Below are 17,542 nucleotides of genomic sequence, written 5' to 3' on the forward strand. Positions count from 1 at the left end.
TTTACATTTTCCAGAGCAATATATTATTTGCAATATACAAACAAAGCTTAGGCCTGATTTTCCTTGAGATGACGTCATCACCAACGGGGACTTGTATTGGCTGACCGTACGTAGACGCGTCGTTCCCTGGACGACGAAACGCTAAACAATCGAGCTACACCTGAGGTTAAACAATGGCTAATTAACAGTTCACGGCGACTTTGCATTGAAAGTCTTTTAAAGTTACTTAATCCACGGTGTTTAAAAGTATAACAGTTGAATCGACTAAAGTTAAAAAGGCGGGAATCGACAGAGCATTACAAACATGGTAAAGTGCCGTTGCTTGTTTGAGATTAGCTTGGCTAAGTGCTACAGGTCGTTACCATATTGGTTACGTAGCACTAGTTACTGCCCGCATTCAGTGTTTTTCTGTGTCTTTCACTGCTACAGAGTCGAAACTTGACTCACAGTCATCAGCAGAGGTTAATGTCTCAGCACCAGAACCAGGAGGAGCACAGAGTGCAGGAAGCCATGCGTGTGGAGAGGGAGAGGAAGTTGCAGGCCAGTCTGCGGGACGAGGACTGCTTCGAGAAGAAGAGATACCTGCGCCAGGTGCAGCAGGAGCTCAAGGAGAGGCAGCTGGAGAGTGCTCTGCTCCAAGTATGTTCTTCCATTGTGTGCAGGAAATCATGCACTCGGAAATCATATTATCAATATTTATATAATCAATATTTTATCTTGAAAAAGGAAAATCACAAATGCTGGTTGACATCCACATATCTGAATCAGGTGAAGTTCTACAATGTTTTGGCCACAGAAACAAGTAGAACAGACAGCCCATTGCTCAAGAGTCAAACGTTAAAAACATTGCTTTTAATGTATTGTTGGATTGTTAACCTAACCTCAGATGTTTATAACATTGCAAAAATCACAATGCAGGAAGAGGAGGACAGAATAAACAGGGAAAAGCAATTTGAACAAGAGGCACAAATTGCTAAGGAGCTGGCCCGCATCAACTCTGAGAAGCAAAAGGAAGAGAAAATGCGTCAATATATCAAAGAGAACAGGTACCTTCACTTACTTCACTGCCCTTGTGCATTATTTATCTGCTTTCCTCTCCTTGTTACTTATGTTTTAAGAGTCTAATGTATTACTACTACTCTTCTAGCATGGAGCTGCGAGAATTGGAGTCAAAACTGAGGTCTGCATATCTGAATAAGGAAAGAGCTGCGCAAATTGCTGAGCAGGAATCAATAAGGTGTGAGACAATGGTGAGCACTTATTTTCCATTTTCTCACCTGTTGGTTGTAAATCCTTGGTTGTGCAAATCCAGATGCTTTTCATTGCAAAGCAGCTACCAGAAGCCATAGATAATTGTAGAACATACTGTAAAGGATTGCCATGACTAAAATTCATCGTTTACTCTTAAAAGAAAAGGTTGTTTGAGTTGCAGTCATGAGTTTGTATTTATCACAATCCTGAGTATTAGAAATAGATAAAGCTTTAAATGGCTAAGGTGATAGTAAAGAGTTCTCATTCATCCTAATTATGATGATGGATTAGAAACAAAGTATTAGTTGTCTTATATTTGTGATTGATTGAAATGCTGCAGCATCGGACTTAATTTTAACAAAGATTTTATCTTAATTTTAAGGCTCAATACAAGAATTGCATTTCGGCTGTGTATATCTTTTTTTCTGACACTAGAGAGAGGAGGCAGAATTTGCTAGGAAGATGAAGAGTGAGCGTGAGCAGGCAGCCATTGAGCAGCAGAAGCTGGAGCAGAAACGCCATGAGGAGGTGGTGAAGTATAACAGAGAGCTGGAGCAGCAGCTCATGGAGAGGGAGCGCAAGAGACAAGAGGCATACGAGGAGTTCCTCAAAGAGAAGCTCATGGTGGATGAGATTGTCAGGAAGATTTACAAAGAAGACCAGATGTGAGTCATAGATTAATTGAATGTAATAATGCAAACAAAAACAATTTTAACAGTTAAGTTTGATGTGTTTATATTAGCCTGTTAAATTTAAAAGAGTAAAATATTGTTCTGTTGCAGGGAAAGACAGCGTAAACTGGAAAAGGTCAGAGCCACTCAGCAGCGCATTGAAGAATTCAAGAGACAGCAGGCCGAGTGGAGACGCATGGAGCAAGAAAAGATAGAGGCCGAGAACAGACGCATAATGGAGTTTGCAAGCCGTCAGCAGCAGATGGAGGAGAGCAGAATCGCTAAGATCAGAGAGAGAGAAGAAGCAAAGGAGAATCTTCACAGAATAGTTGAGACTCCTCTGCTTCTGATGTCCATCCATTTACAGTATTTGTTCAGTCAACACTAGTCTACAGTATATCTGACCCCAAGTATCACCCATCTCTTTGCTCCTGTAGCTGTCTAAGCAGATTGAAGAGGACAGGCAGCAGCGTGAAGAAATGGAGCGACTCCGTGAGGAGCTGTGTTTGGAGGAACAAGAAGAGGCTAACAGACAGAAAGAAATTGTAAAGCTTATTAAAAACTGTCTCAATTTCTAAGCATTCATATTCACCTAATCTGAGTTAAATTGAGACGATAGCATCCTAAATAGGAAATGTAAACTAATAGTTCACAGGAACCTAAGTACTACTTCATTTGTATTTATTTAAAACTGTCACCCAACAGGAAGAGATGGAGAACAAAATCAGACAGAGGCTGATGATGCAGCAGACCTGCCTTCAGCAGTTGGCTTTCAAAGAGATGCAGAAGCAGGTGGAAAAAGAGGAAGAGGAGGCTTTCAGGAAAATTATGATGGCTAAGTTTGCAGAGGACGACAGAATCGAGCAGATGAATGCCCAGAAACGACGCATGAAGCAACTTGAGCACAAACGCGAGGTGGAGAAACTTCTAGAGGACAGGAGACGACAGCGTGAGGCTGACGTGGTACGAACAACAATCTCTGTGTCAATTATTACACCCACAGGTTTTATCTCAATGTCTCTATTTATTTTTGTTTTCACTAAAATTTTGTTCCTTAAAAATGTGTATTGATGAAAGTATCTCAACATGCAACAAGTAGTTGTGATGCCTCAAATAAATACTAGCAATTTTTATCTTTTAGAAAAGTAAAAGATTTATTTGAAGAACATAATAGAAACATAGATATTAATAGTATATTGAATAACCTTTCGAATAATTTGCCTTTACAATAAAACTTTCAATGACTCCTTTCAAGGAACTGGAGGCCAAAGAAAGAGCACTTGAACAAGAGAGGGAGGCATTGCACAGACAGATCATCGAAGAAGAGAGGCAGCAACTCCTTAAACGTCATGCAACAAAACTCTTGGGGTATATGCCAAAGGTAAAATGCATCTTAAGAATCATTTTACACAGCTTCATACCCTCTAAAGCTAAACAAGTGACTGACCCGTGCACTGACTTTCAGGGCTTGCTCCGTGAAGATGACCTGGAGCACTTTGATGAAGACTTCAGAAAAAACTTTAAAACACGTCAGGCTGACGTCTTCTCTGAAGAGGGCTGGGATGACAATGCTTAAATGGCCACCAGAGGGCAGTCAATACTGTGTGTGGCAATTTGAAATCATTTTATTAGGGCTGTGTAGACAGAATCATCAAAACGATTCCAAAGAGGATCCTGTGATCAAAATGAAATAATGATTTTGGAAAAGAAATTGAATCTGTATTTACTGTACTTTATTAAACAACAAAGAAAAAATACTTGTGAAAATGAATCTAGACAACTGTAACTAAAAGGCTAAATGTTGAATCTCTTTACAGTTTCCCCCAGTCTAGAGCTTTCATGAACTCGTCTTCTGTGAATGACAGCAGCTTGGCAGCCTCAAAATGCATCTGCAGACACACACACAAAAAAACTAAAGAGTTTGATGGAAAAACTAAACAGGGTGTGCATTGGCAAGGCTGGATAGAAACACTTACCTTTTGTCTCTTGAGGATGTCAATCAGCTTGAGCTGTTTCTTAAAACCCACAATGAGTTCTGCTTTCTGCTTCTTTAGCACTTTGTTTTCAGCAAGTAGTTTCTCTTTACTCTGATGTTCCTCACTTATCTTGTCCTAAATTGATAGATTTTAAAATAAAAATGAGTTGAAATTAAGCAGAACCTAATATAATGTGAAACAAAAGGTCTCCAGTTGACAATTGGTTACGCAGTATGTTAGGAATAAGTTGTACTTAGTGCTTTTATCTAGTTGCTTGAAAGATGTTTACCAGATAGCTTAGATAACATTCTTGTAACAGTTCACTGTGCAGCTGACAGACCTCGGTCTGTGTGAACATGCTTCAGTTTTAGTGTGAGTTCACTGTATACTGTGGCTGCAGGTGATCACTGTGTAGGGGGTATTTTATTCTATTCTATTGTCTCGCTTCGTTTAACTCAAACCTTTTTAACTCTAAAACTTAAAACTGATACTCCATTAATTATCTAACTGTTTAGAGATTCGGTTCTATGTTTTGAATATGTTCTTCTGACAAGTTTTAATCATTTCCTGTTTCATTTATGGGTGTGTTACTTTATGAATAGATAATATTGCATCTATTTGTAATTTTACACTTTTAACTATACACGGATTTCTGTTCAAGTTAATACTGACATGAAAGTGTGCATCTCTTTGTACCATGAACATCTGTGACCACTGAGTTTTACTTTTTTGTAACGTGTCAGATAATCTCAAAACACAAAGTGAAAATCATAGAAATCATGTCAAAAGTAAGATTTAGTATCTTTAATCTAATAAGTACTAAATGGTGACGTTGAGCGCCTGAGTTTTGATAGAAAAAATAAGCAGAAAAGGATTTTGGGAATCAACAAATACCAAAAATAGGTCCCTAGATGTTGCTGAATTATCTTACAAAAACAAATCCAAAGGTGAAAGTCTGAAATACATTTATTCAATTACACTTTTACATTTGAATAACAGTTTTTCAAAAGCGGGTGTTTTTAATCAGCACTGCAATATGCTTACCTTGTTTATCTGTTGTGTTTTGTTGAGTTGAGTCTTTAGTCTCTCCACCTCCTCCAGAGCTCTGTTCAGACGAACCTCTACAGAGCTGTGAATGGCTGCCGCTTGTTTCTGGGATCTATTCAAGTTTTCAATTTCCTACACAGGAGGGAGGTGATCAAGCTTGAGTAACTGTTTTTAACCCTTCACATTTTTTTCCAATGACACAAACCTTGTTTAAACCAGACACTTGGAGCTGAAGGCCTCCACATTTTTTGTCAGACTCCTCCGCTAAAGCTTTGTGCTTCTCAATCTGTGTTTGCTGAATGCTCATGGTCTTCTGTAGTTGGGCTCGATCTTCCTCAAACTCCTTAATTTTTGCCCTAAGTTTAGCATTTTCATCATCCTGCAAAAACACAAGACACCATGTTAATTGAAATATTCTGATTGAAATATTTTAACCAGTTTATTAATCTAGTTTACGTGGCTAGAAAGTATTTCAATACATATCAACTCCAAAGATATCTGTGGTGTGTTTTCTGTTACTGAACAGCTCACAGTTGCCTGCAGTCTCCTGCTGCTGATTGTCAAAAGCAGTTGTAGTTCTTTTCTACAATTCTTAATCTACAAATTTTTCAGTACCTTCTTGTTAAATTCGCATGAAAGCTGATCCAGTTCCTCTTGCATAATTCGTAGTTTTGCCTTGAAAGCTCGAATTTGAGCATCTGAAATTCCTTAAAAACGAAACAGAATAAATACCATAAGACGTTCAAGTGCAATAAAAATAGCTTTAACCTGTTCCCACTGAAAACATACCTTTAAGATACATACCGTGCATCTTAAGAGAATGTTTTTTTTATTCATCAATGGCTGAGTTTATTTCCAAAAGATATATAAAAATTACCTGATCCTAAATTGTCCACAGCATCCAACACATCATGGTCATCCTCAACGGTCTCATCAGTTACAGTGTTGTTCATCTTCTCCTCCATGCTGCGTATTGTCTCTGCCAGAAAACAATCAGCTGAATCTTCTACAGACATTACCTTGTCTGCATGAGAAACTTTTGAGGTTCTGAAATCAAGCAAGTGTTTACAGTTGTTATACAGAGTGTTAATTAGGGCATGAGCTTTATTTTAGTTTCATCATAAACAAAAATGTTTGTAACAGATTGAGAAATTATATAAGATCACACTCACTGTGTTTTACCCTGAAGCTGTTTTCCTTGTTTTGCAGTACACATGCTTAGTGCTGTTGATTTTCCCCATTTTTTGGTGACCACCTTTGATTAAATGAGAAACAAATAAACAAACTATAACCAGGGATTTTGAAGTAGTGTCACCTGAACAAAATTAAATCAAGCATCCTGAGCTGATACCTTCACACTGGGCTCCTGCACAGTGCGCTGTTGAGGCTTTATTATCCTGTAGGTTAATAGATGGAAATATACAGAGAGAGAGGCTGGATTAACAAATGCAGTAGATACAGTGACATAAAGAAAAAAGAGGGACAGTGTTTATTCATAGGTTTATGTTTTAAGCTCATTTTATTTACACTATTGTAATGTTCTGAATGGTGACTTGGGTTTTTCACTGAAATAGTGAAGTGGTCCCAAGAACATTAACTATTTAAATGTCTACAATTATTCTTGTTGCATGATTCATCCTTTTATGATCTCAGCCTTAGACATTTAGTACCTTAAATCCTCTTCATCTTCAATATCTGTGAGCATAAAGGTGGATAAAGGCTTTGATAGAACTTCATTTTGTTCTCTCTGAAAAAGTGGATAAAACAATAATTATAGCCAGTTTTAGTTTCAGGTTTGTTCTTTAAAGCAGACCTACCCTACACTCACCCCATCAGATAGCTTGTTAGTATTCTGACAGAGCTACTCAGAGAAGTCCATTATTTTTTCAGCCAAATAATCCAATCATGTTAACTTACCACGAGTTGTTCTGCCTGTCTTACTAGATCTGCTGTTTTGGCTTCCAGCTCTGCATTTAGGAGTCTGAAGTGTAAAGAAGATGTTATGTATGGCCGTTACAGTTAGATTTTGTGCTGTATGACTATATAAAAATACAAAACATCCAGCATATAGTAACTGGAATGAGTGTTTTTTGTTGTTGGGCACAAACAAGAAATTGCAGTTTAGATTTTATTTATTTGTAATAAGCTAATGAGATGCTTTTATTAAAAAGTCACAGTAAATGGTTATTAATTGCAAACCAACAGAAGAAGAGATAAGTGTAGTATAAAAGTAAATATGGACAACATTCAGTACTGCGTAAGCCAAAAATGTAGTCAAGTAAAACAAAGTTGGGATGAAAAGGTCACTGATGCACAATTTCCAGATAACTGTTGAGAATCTGTAGGACCAGGGGGGTCCTCTCCTCCAAATCATCAAGATAAACAACTAATCAAAAACAAAACAAACAACTACTTACAAAAAATAAATCTATCTGAATTAAGCAAATATCTAGAGTAATCAAACACTCTAACTCAGACCATAGTCTAATGAGATCGAAGAGGCACTTAAGGACTGTTTTGAAACAACCATGTGGGAGGAACTGTGCAACCCACATGGGGAGGATATTGACAGTCTAACAGACTGTATAACAGACTACATCAACTTCTGTGTGGAGAACACTGTACCCAGCAGGACTGTATGGTGCTTCTCCAACAATAAGCCATAGATAAACCCTGATAAATAGAGAGCTTTTAAATTAGGAAACAAGGAGGAGCAGAAAACTGAGAGTTGGGACAGAACATCCGGGAAGGAAAACCAGGCTACAGGAGGAAGCTGGAGGACCAGCTGCAGGGGATTGATGTCCGTGGAGTTTGGAGAGGACTCAAAACCATCACTGCCTACAAGGAATCTAACTCCCAGGTTAACCGTGACCAGGAGTGGGTGAATGGCCTGAACCTATTCTTTAATAGGTTTGATCAGCTGTGAACCCCCTGCATTAACCCAGTGCCCTATGCTGCAACCCTGCTTCTCAGCAAATGGCTCCAGCCCCACTTCTCTCTGCACTGCCCTAAGTTCACAGCCAACACACTACACAGCTCTCACGCCTCTCTACCACCCAACCTCCATGACAGTGCCCCCCAGCTCTGATTCCCCCCACCTCGTACTGCCCCTCACAGAAGCACAGGTGTAGGAAGCTAAGAAGGACCAAGGCGAGCAAGGCCCATCAATGAACCCACTTCAGTTTGCATACCAGCCAGGCATTGGAGTAAACAGGGCTCTCTCTTACGTGGAGAAGACGATTTTTTTGACATAATTTTGACATAATTTAGAAAAAGGTCAAAAAATGTTTGAAACATTGAGTAATCTACTTTTTTACTATACATGTGAAAATATACACTAACTTTAAAATGATCATAATGCTTATCATAAATACTTTTATTATACTTTGCATGAATTAATAGTATTTTAAATTAAAATTAATAGATTTGGGAGCACATTATCTTACTTATATTGTTCTTCCTTAGCAAGAAGGTCATCCGTCACCTTCTCTGTGAGGCCAGAGCCAGATTTTGCCTGTGGCCTTGTTTGACCCCTCTTAGACCTCTCAGCCTTCGTGCTGGCGAATGGGAGTTTCTTGGTCTAAAAAACAACAAAACAAGACAGAGCTTTTATCATTCGTTCCCTAAGAAGAAATGTACATTTTTAATGCAATCAAGATCATTGCATACAATATCAATACATTTGCATTTCATATTGTTTTCTTATAGTTTTTGGTGCCACCCATGTTTTATATGTTTTTGCTTAGAAACGTTTTGTAACTTTAGTTTTATATTTTCTACAAAATCAGCCTATACACTATGCCTCACTAGAATTAAGAGTCTTTTAAATTAAACATGGGAACTAGTAGTAAAATGTTTTAGAGATTGGTTTAGATACGATATCCTCAGGGAGAGGTTTCTCAGCAGATAAACAAAACGTTGACACTGGCAGGCTTTCTTGGTGTTTCAAGGACCGATATCGGTCATAGTTATAGTCAAAACCTGTTTTACGAATCAGTGATGACTGAATCTGTGAATATGTAACAGAGACCCGTGTGCATTCCCTATGTGTATAGGGGCCTAGTCTATTTTTAATAACATTTGTCAACCACTCACAGAATTTTCTCTGATAATCGTATAATTTGCGGTTCATAGTCTGTCTTGTATCTCCACATTGGTGCACACGGCGTTTTGAAAGCGATAATAAGCAGCATTTTATTGAGCTAACGTTAGCTAGCTGATGTTTGCGAAGGAAACTCTACTTGACCCTTTAAAAACAAATGTCCAGGTTTTAACTGGTAACGGTAGCAGTCAGCAAACAGACAGTTCTGCTTGAACCTCTGATAGATAAACATGAAAAATAAACGATACAAACCTGCGAAACAACGTAGGGGGCATTTTTGTAAAAACTTCTGTCAGCCATTGAGACACACTGAGTGGACGCTGTTTTGGTTGCATAGCAACAACATCATACAGAGTACGGTAGCCCCTAGAAGACATTTACTGGCGATTTTGTTGTGATAACCAGAGACACAAATACACACGCGCAATGGTCAAGTAAACTGCTGAGCTGCAAGTGGAAATAAAATATTCAAATTCTACATTTCAGTTGAAGTCGTAAGTATATGCTCTAAATTACCTAACGTTCCTCGGACAAGAACAACAATGTCTTTTAAACACTTATGGTGATGCGGTTGATGCCATAACTCAAGTCTAGTCCAGACGTGAAAAATATAAGGATAAATTATTGGTGGATTATTTATTGTAGGAGGAACCTACATCTTTAAAGTAAATAGTAACCAAACCTGTGAAATAAACAGTACATGTTTCCTCCGAATTAATGGAGTGAAGATACGAGTAATGTGGAAAGACTCCAGTAAAATACAAGTAGATCAAATTTAGTATTTGAGTATATAGTAAAAGTTCTTTGTTCAGTAATTGTTTGAAATTTACTTAATGTAGCTACTTTTTTACCAAAGAAAACTGACTTACTTGTACTTTACTTGAGTATTTTATTTTCATACCACGTGATTACAGAGGGAAAACTGTTTTTACTCCACTAGAGTTATTTCACAAAATTATTAAGCAGTTTTAACTATTTAAGCAACTAGTTACTTTAAATGTAAATATACTAAGTTGCTTTTCATCAGTGTTTATTTTACTTTGATTTCTGAGTTAGTGCACAACATACATAACAGTTTTAATAATTGAATGGATGATCATAACAACAGGCTCTACTCACATGCGTTTAATAGTCGGACTGTTAATGCGCATGCGTATGTCCAGCGGCTACTACTCACTGTGCACATGCAGAGAAATCCCATAACGTGAGAAGCAGAGCACATTGGAGGGACTAGCTGGTTGTTTTTCAGCTGTTTGTTTTCTCGTTTCTCTCACCTTTTTTCGTGTCCATGCACAGTCTCGTGTCTGACAGCGAGACGTAGGTCTTGTTGCTTGGGCTCGTTAAATCGCCAGGAGTTGGGGACTTGTGGCGAGCGATGTCGGAGGAGGAGGGCTGGGTGGCAACAACAACAACAGGGCGCGCTGCTGCTGCTGCTGTCCCCTTAGCATCGCACTGTCCTCCAGTCCATGTTGTTTAGCCCTGCACCCGTTCACGCCTCCTGTTCAGTCCAGTCCGCTCCCGTCCTGTCCTGAAGACCACGTTAATGGCCGAGGAGGACCCCCGGCAGCAGCAGGCGGACCGCGGGTCGGGGAGCCTGCCCGGCCTGCTCCCCGGGCTGCAGGGCGCAGAGGCCAGTGCTCTGCAGCTCCGGATCAAGAACTCCATCTGGTGAGGATGTGTTTACATAGTGCTGTGCGTGGTTTGATGGTTGAAGGGACGAACATCAGCACGTAACAAATTTATAGCCCCCTAAGTTTATCATGTTTGGGGGCAGAATCATCATATACCTCATCAGTAATATGTAATAATGGAGATAATATATAAGAAATGTAAATATAAAAGTAGCAATACCAAGAAGAATGTTCTATTAAGTAAAAGTCATGCATGTAAATACAGTATTAATAGCAACATATACTTATGATGCAGTATAGGAAGTACTTGTTGCACAGAAAATGTGTTGTTTTTGGTATTCTTTGAATGGATAGTGAGGCATTAATGTTGTAAATGTTGGTGGTGGAGCCAGATTTACTCAATGAGTAATGAGTAATTGCTGCAACCATGCATCATATCGCATCACAAGCTGATCTTGTGTTGTATGTGTATAATATTAACCTGCAAAGGAACTTTAGGTGTCTGATGAATTTAGCAGAATATATTTCTATTCTATATTTGTATTTAGGACATGAGGGGGAATAAAAGGATAAAGTGCTCAACATTTTCTCCCAATAATCAAGTAAAGTGTAATTACTTAGGAATAGTACTTTAAGAACTACTTTGACAATACAAGGGTAACTATCAGAGTAATATTATGGTACAGTAGGCATTATATAACTTTAGATTATTATAACTGATTATCATTTTAATTTTATTAATAGTTATAACCTTTTGTTTCAAATTCTATATTTTAAATCTGGACTATATGTTATGTGACTCTGGCATGTACAATTTTAAGTGCATCCAAGTGAGTATTGTGAGATTACATGTCTGAACATTTGTGGCTCAGCTTTAGGAGAAGACGGTTAATCTAAAACTGCACAGCAGTGTTAAAGAAGTATGTATGATGTTTGTGATTTACTCTGGTATAGTACAGCGTTGAGGTGCTTCTCTCCATTTTATGCTTCTCCACTACACCCCAGCAGAACGTATTGCAGTGTTTTATTGAACAGGTATAACATTTATATTCACTATTTATCCTATTAGTAACATCTTTTACAACGCAGAAGAGTAAAACTAATAATATTATGTGTAGGTGAGGTGCTGTGGAGTTGCAGTAATTTAAGAAGCATAACATTCAGATGAGTCATAGTTACTCAGCTGTGGATTTAATAGATTAAATGAGCTCCATGCCAATCATTATCTGCCAGTAATATTAATCGTATAATGTGAACAAAACAATACAGATTTAACAGGCTTATTGTGTTTCTCTACTTAGACTTAACTAAAGACAAAATGTAGCATTAGTTTAACCATTTCTCGAGCTCATCTTATCTAACTTCCCTGTATTTACATCATCAAACACATCATCCATCATCATCTCAGCACTTGTTTCCAGATTAATTTGAAGGTTTATTTTGTTTGGTTTTAATAGGATAACAAAATTTTGCCTCTCTGAGCTTTCATTTCTCATCACACTGTCCTTAGTGCTAAGGTTTTCTGAGTGTCTTCTGGTTGTTCTGATGTCTAAGCTGAAGCTTTTACAAAAACATGCCTTTTGCAGCAATGTCCAAACTGTCTGGTATTGTGGAGAGTTGCTACCAATGCCTCTCCTAAAGTTAGATTCAGAGAGCAGCACTGTAAGCAGCGCAGAGATAGAATCCCTTCTGAAGGTTTTTGAGCGAGACTTGTCAGAGAAGTTTAGCTATTTCCGTTTCAATTTTTACAGCAGCCTTTGATCAGTGAACATCAGTAAACATTATTGTTTAATTGATAATTAAAAAACACATATGAATATGTCAGAGCACCATTTTTTTCATAGCATAATCAAACAATCAGTTGTCATCCTTTGACTTTTTTCTGCTTATGTTTCAGATAAGGAGGACTGTAACACATACAAAATGAAAACACTGTAAAAGCTCAAGGCACACGTGAAGTATTTTAAAATATGATTAAAGCATAGGTTGCACAGAGCCCTGCAGCTGACTGCCAGGGATTTTAAGAGCTCCTTATAACACAGGACTTGTGGATATTATTCTAGTTGGGAATGAGAAGTGCTGTGGTCAGTCTAGTTTTTCTTAGCAACATAACGTATTTGTGGTTGCTGTAATTTAAGTACATGTTCTGTCTGAAAATGCAGTTTTTTTTTTCAGACTGTGCATGAACTCATGTCCTGCCATTTGAATACCAAAGGGTCAAAAGACTGAACTACCAGAAAGCTCAACAGTTCAGAGTTGGAATGTCTGCAGGAAACATCCCCAATGTTGCATTGATTGTCAATAGCATGTTGGTATATTCAATATTTTTCCCACTTAAATAATTTCACCTTTTAGGTCCTACATTTGGACATTTCCTAAAGCAACACAGTGTCAAATGGGTCTTCGTAGATTGAGAGCATCCTAGGGGAGGTCAGCAAGTTCATGTCTAACCGCGCCATCACCTGACGTTAGATGTCAAGTGCTACGACGAAGGAATCATTTCCTGCTGGGTTTCATTCAATCCTCTAATACACATGCTGAATTAAGTATTCTTGGAAAGAATGCAAAGGCTCTCATGGATGTTTTTTTTCTTCTAAACTCTGTAAAAAGGACCTGTGGTGTCTTTCAATGCAACAGCCAAATCTGTCCTACAAACAGCTTAATTATGCCCTTTCAGCACTGGGGGAAATCCTTGGGCCATGGTAACAGTGAATTAAAGGGAACTGTTCTTGTCATGGCTTAGAGTCATCTCCTGAGTCTGACCTGCCCGGTGTTGCCGAGTAAGAGTCTTTAAATGTGTCCTACCTTCTGCCTCAAAGTCAACAACAATCTGACCTGTCTGCAGATTAGGAATTAGACTCGTAGAAGTTTTGTATGCATGTGTTGTGACTCTTCTCTGCATCAGCAAAGACTAACCTATTGCTTGTTTTTGCCTAAAGCTGGCCTATTGTAGTTTGTGTTGTCAATTATTGTTCTTTTGTGACTCAGAAATACTGAAGTTATTTTTGCTGGGCACCTGAACTTCATACGTGTGCAATGTGGGGTATTTATATTGTAGGAAAAAAAACAGAATGCATGAGTGTAGACCAAACACCTGTCTAAAGAAATCCATGATTGTTTTCTTAAAATATTATTAAATCATTTCCAAAACACAAGTGAAGGGTGAAATTCATTTGTTTGATTATATTCTTTCTTTGAGAAAGAGGTATAGTAAAAATCCTCAGTGGCTGCACATGAATTTCTGTTTTCCGTTTGAGACAATGTCACCACACTGCCTGTCTTTATATTTTTACATATGACAACATGTATTCCTGGTGGTGGGATATACATGACCTGAGAGATGTTGAAGGGATGGTCGTCTCATACCAAACATTCCTCTGCTTTATAAATAAATACTCTTTAGACACAAGTGCTCATGTTACACCAGCTTCATACTAATTTATACTATGTCTCTTTGTATTTTGCAGCAAATCTATTCAGTCAAAAGTGGAAAACATTCTGGTGAGTATTCTTGACATGTTAATGAACTTTTATTTAAGTTATTGTTTGTACTTTGTCAGTGAATCTACAGTACTGTGTTTTACAGTCTGCAGCAGCTTTTTAGCTCAGCCAATAGCGAGCACTGAGCTGCTGATAGCTGCTCAAGGCTCAACAAGGTTAAGTGCCTCTTTTATTTATGAATTTTTAAAACATTAATCTTCCTTGGGGCCCCAACAGAAACATTACATATCCCATATAATACAGAAAATACCAAAATCAACAACAATAACAACAACCACCTACATCATATGTTAGCGAGACATAAAATTATCAATACAAATTTAGTACAGCTCAATAATAATAGTTGTACAGTGAAAATTAATAATAATAACAGTAAAAATAAATTAATAAGCAGCACCCACCAAATATATGTTTTAATTCCCCTGTAAATAAAAGTTAATCACATTCGTTTTCGAGACAGGAAAGAAATAATTGGCCTTTTGATGAGTGTTTGTTATTAAAATTATGCCCATTATTGTTCAGTGTTTATAAAAGTATTGTTCACCCTAAAAAACTACATTTTAAATACACAATTGTGTGGATACAGATGTTATGTGTCTGCAGTTTTAATAAAAAGGTCAAATAAGCTCTCAGTAGGCCTTTGTCTCTCCTATGGACGTAGGATAAATCATTATGTTGTATCCTCCAAGGTCAGAGAGAAACATTGCAAAATAAATTTTGAAGGAAATTTAGAATAGCATAACTTAACTTACAGCCCACAATAGGAAATATGTTGTTTAGCAGTCATTAGGAAAAATTTAAATATCTCAATATTTGGTTTATTCCTTGTGGAGGAATTGGAAAACTTGAGGAGTAGTGAGTAAAATATTTAAAATATTTACATGCATTATGACTGAAATATGTAATTGGTGGTAGATTGTGATTAATTGGTGTGGTTTTCTGTCCAGTACATTTAATATTTCCCATTGTTTACACCTTGTAGAACACCAGCACCATTTGTGACAGGCCAAGTTTAATTTCCATCTTCTCATGGGGCAACTATTATTTAAACTGTCATAATGTCACACTTTATATTTTACCTTAATAAATCACAAAATTGTCTAATGACCTTCCCTTGGTGGTTAACTTTACAACATAACATTGATTTGTTTTTGGAAGTGGGAGGTTTAGCCTACACAGTCAATAATAGAGACATTATTTTGTTTTTACAAACATAATGTTATGATAAATAAAAATATATTGCAGTTGTATCTAATATTTAACTTAGCAGAATACTCACAATATCATGTTTCAGCTTTTATTAAAAGAAACACTGTGCAAAAATATTGTCACATTTTGTCATATTTTTATATATATATATATATATATATATATATATATATATATATAGGTGTGATGCCGTGTATTTGTTAATGCAGACTAGTTTATCATGTCCCTGCATTGTTTTCCACCAAAAGAAACAAATCTTTTAAGCTTTCATCCTGTAGTAGCTCATGTGGTCAACACTGAGCTCTCATTGCTCTTCGGTGAGCAAGAATTTGATAAAGGCAAAATTCTTTACTAATTATATCCAATCTACTATAAAACTACCATACAAAATGTTTTTGGACAGTGACATATTTCTTTTTGTCTCCGTAAACCACCACACCGGTTGCTTACAGAGTGTCAACTGTCAGCTTTAAGTTTAGACCCCTAGTGTGATAGTGACCACTAGTCATAGACCCCTTAGCTAACTTAATCATAAATTAAATTGTCAGGTTTAAAATCTGGTTTAAAATCGATTGAACCTGGACCAGATAGACATCACCAGATGCCGGGTTTCTTCCCTGGTGATGCTTTGCTGGGACTTCACTGCAGCTGTCTCCACTTTCTACTTCGTTTTGGGCTGTTTTGACTTTAGCAAGTAGAATTCACGTCAGATGGATTCATGTTATTAAGTTATTGACTCGAACATCTCAGAATATTTTACCTTAAAACACTGAAAAAGATCATGAAAATTGTGTCACTCATCAAATACATACTACTCATACAAAGTTAGGGATATTCGACCTTTGAGTGAAATTTCCGAATGAACCTGAAATGCACCATAACCTTTACAGCTGAACTTAATTTGAACTTCTTTAAACTTTTGAATGCACGTCAACTGTTTCACTACTTATTGCATAACAAGATAATTAATCATAATCACAATCACAAGTGTCACAATCACAAGTGTCTGATCCGTGAATGGAATATCCCTAACTTTTTGTGAGTAGTGTATAACAGTAATGATCCATAAAGTCATCTTGAGCAGGTCGGCATAAATAAAGTAGCCTTCAAACTGAGGAGGACGTTTGTTGAAACTATTGTGCTCATTATTTTTCTGCTTTGTAAACTGATTAATACGCAGCAAGTGACAACGTTTTAGAATTTAAAGTGCTTCTACTTATTGTAGATAATCCTGGAATAACCACCTGCCTGTTGACAGTGACATAGTGTTACACTTAATAGAAATAATGACTGTATGTAGTCAGACATTCCATAATGAAACAGGAAGAAAATCTTGTGCTTACATGCATTAGAGAAAATATTTTATGTAAAGCTCTAATAAAAGTAGTAAGATTTTTTGAGGTCAAATGTTTTTAATAAAGCTTGAATAATACTAGATTTTTTAGGTCAATTTTTTGGTTAAAATAAATCAACATTCCATCAGTGAGATTTTTAAAATCTGATAGAGGGCCTGTGCCTGCATTTCTGTTTAGGACCTTAACAATGTTCACACCAGAGCTGGATACTGAACACTTACAAACATGAATGTGAGCATCAACACAAAAAGATCACATTTGACTAAAAACGTTTTGAGCATCAAGACGTGCAATGACCATTGCCTTATGTGACAGGAATTGTCTACTTTAGTTGCATAAAAGAGGTTTAAAACCAAATGAGTTCAGAATCAATTCTTCATTTAAATCAGCAGGTTAGGAAATAGAGTAAATAGTAAAAAAGCAAAGCATGTTCTGTGAATGGTGCACAACATATAGTTTTAGCACGTTTGCATTTTAAATGAAGCCCACATATCACCACTGTATCCACGGCGACTGCCTATAAAAACCTTTTGTATGAGAATTATGTGTATTTATGCCATGGGTGAGCCAGAAAAGACAGACAGATAGCATTTATTCTTAGAGGACGGTTAAAAGCGGTGAAAATGTGTGAATGAAAGCCTGCATTGGCAATGTGTGCATGTGTGTCTGTACACTCACTGTGCAGAGAGCTAACCTTAACCCTAATATTCAAGTTAGGAAGGGTTAAGTTACACATTCACCTCACAGGCAACACATTTCTACATTCTACATAAAGCTACAGCAGAATAGAATTGCACTC

General features: G+C 37.2%; 3 protein-coding genes across 6 annotated transcripts in view; 2 read left to right on the forward strand and 1 right to left on the reverse strand.

Moving 5' to 3' along the window:
* The first annotated feature begins 121 nt into the window (after positions 1–121).
* mns1 (meiosis-specific nuclear structural 1) lies at positions 122–3,526 on the forward strand. Its single transcript, XM_067486048.1, has 10 exons — positions 122–307; positions 430–639; positions 919–1,046; positions 1,148–1,250; positions 1,687–1,916; positions 2,034–2,250; positions 2,360–2,467; positions 2,628–2,885; positions 3,178–3,303; positions 3,388–3,526. The coding sequence occupies exons 1-10, from the start codon at positions 305–307 to the stop codon at positions 3,496–3,498; spliced, it is 1,494 nt and encodes a 497-aa protein (XP_067342149.1). The 5' UTR covers positions 122–304; the 3' UTR covers positions 3,499–3,526.
* On the reverse strand, positions 3,050–10,461 carry tex9 (testis expressed 9). Of its 4 annotated transcripts, none has more exons than XM_067486079.1 (12): positions 10,322–10,461; positions 8,392–8,525; positions 6,863–6,926; positions 6,616–6,692; positions 6,297–6,342; positions 6,118–6,200; positions 5,823–5,992; positions 5,561–5,652; positions 5,151–5,324; positions 4,943–5,077; positions 3,899–4,033; positions 3,050–3,811 (listed from the first exon to the last, which is right to left on the reverse strand). In XM_067486079.1, exons 4-12 carry the CDS (start codon positions 6,648–6,650, stop codon positions 3,734–3,736), a joined length of 948 nt encoding a protein of 315 aa, XP_067342180.1. In that variant the 5' UTR covers positions 6,651–6,692; positions 6,863–6,926; positions 8,392–8,525; positions 10,322–10,461; the 3' UTR covers positions 3,050–3,733. The 4 variants fall into 4 exon arrangements, with proteins under 4 accessions (XP_067342180.1, XP_067342162.1, XP_067342189.1 ...); XM_067486061.1 differs by lacking the exon at positions 10,322–10,461 and adding an exon at positions 9,300–9,390; XM_067486088.1 differs by lacking the exon at positions 6,863–6,926.
* Positions 10,449–17,542, forward strand: part of LOC137104603 (DNA-binding protein RFX7-like) — a 19,099-nt gene continuing 12,005 nt past the window's right edge. The window contains exons 1-2 of the mRNA XM_067486034.1: positions 10,449–10,715; positions 14,146–14,179. Of these exons, the coding sequence (XP_067342135.1) occupies positions 10,591–10,715; positions 14,146–14,179 (159 nt within the window). The 5' untranslated portion in view covers positions 10,449–10,590. The remainder of the gene's footprint in view (positions 10,716–14,145; positions 14,180–17,542) is intronic.

The sequence above is a fragment of the Channa argus genome, chromosome 2 (genome assembly GCF_033026475.1).
Source record: "Channa argus isolate prfri chromosome 2, Channa argus male v1.0, whole genome shotgun sequence".
Taxonomy (NCBI): Eukaryota; Metazoa; Chordata; class Actinopteri; order Anabantiformes; family Channidae; genus Channa; species Channa argus.

What these genes read in the sequence shown, in the direction of transcription:
- mns1 (XM_067486048.1), top strand. An exon ending in CTAACAGACAGAAAGAAATT is followed by an intron (nt 2,468 to 2,627) that starts GTAAAGCTTATT and finishes GTCACCCAACAG; the next exon opens with GAAGAGATGGAGAACAAAAT. An exon ending in GACAGCGTGAGGCTGACGTG is followed by an intron (nt 2,886 to 3,177) that starts GTACGAACAACA and finishes ACTCCTTTCAAG; the next exon opens with GAACTGGAGGCCAAAGAAAG.
- tex9 (XM_067486061.1), bottom strand. Translation starts at nt 9,347, where the DNA reads ATGGCTGACAGAAGTTTTTACAAAAATGCCCCCTACGTTGTTTCGCAG. An exon ending in CCCCCTACGTTGTTTCGCAG is followed by an intron (nt 8,526 to 9,299) that starts GTTTGTATCGTT and finishes GTTGTTTTTTAG; the next exon opens with ACCAAGAAACTCCCATTCGC. An exon ending in ACATCCTCAAGAGACAAAAG is followed by an intron (nt 3,812 to 3,898) that starts GTAAGTGTTTCT and finishes GTGTGTCTGCAG; the next exon opens with ATGCATTTTGAGGCTGCCAA.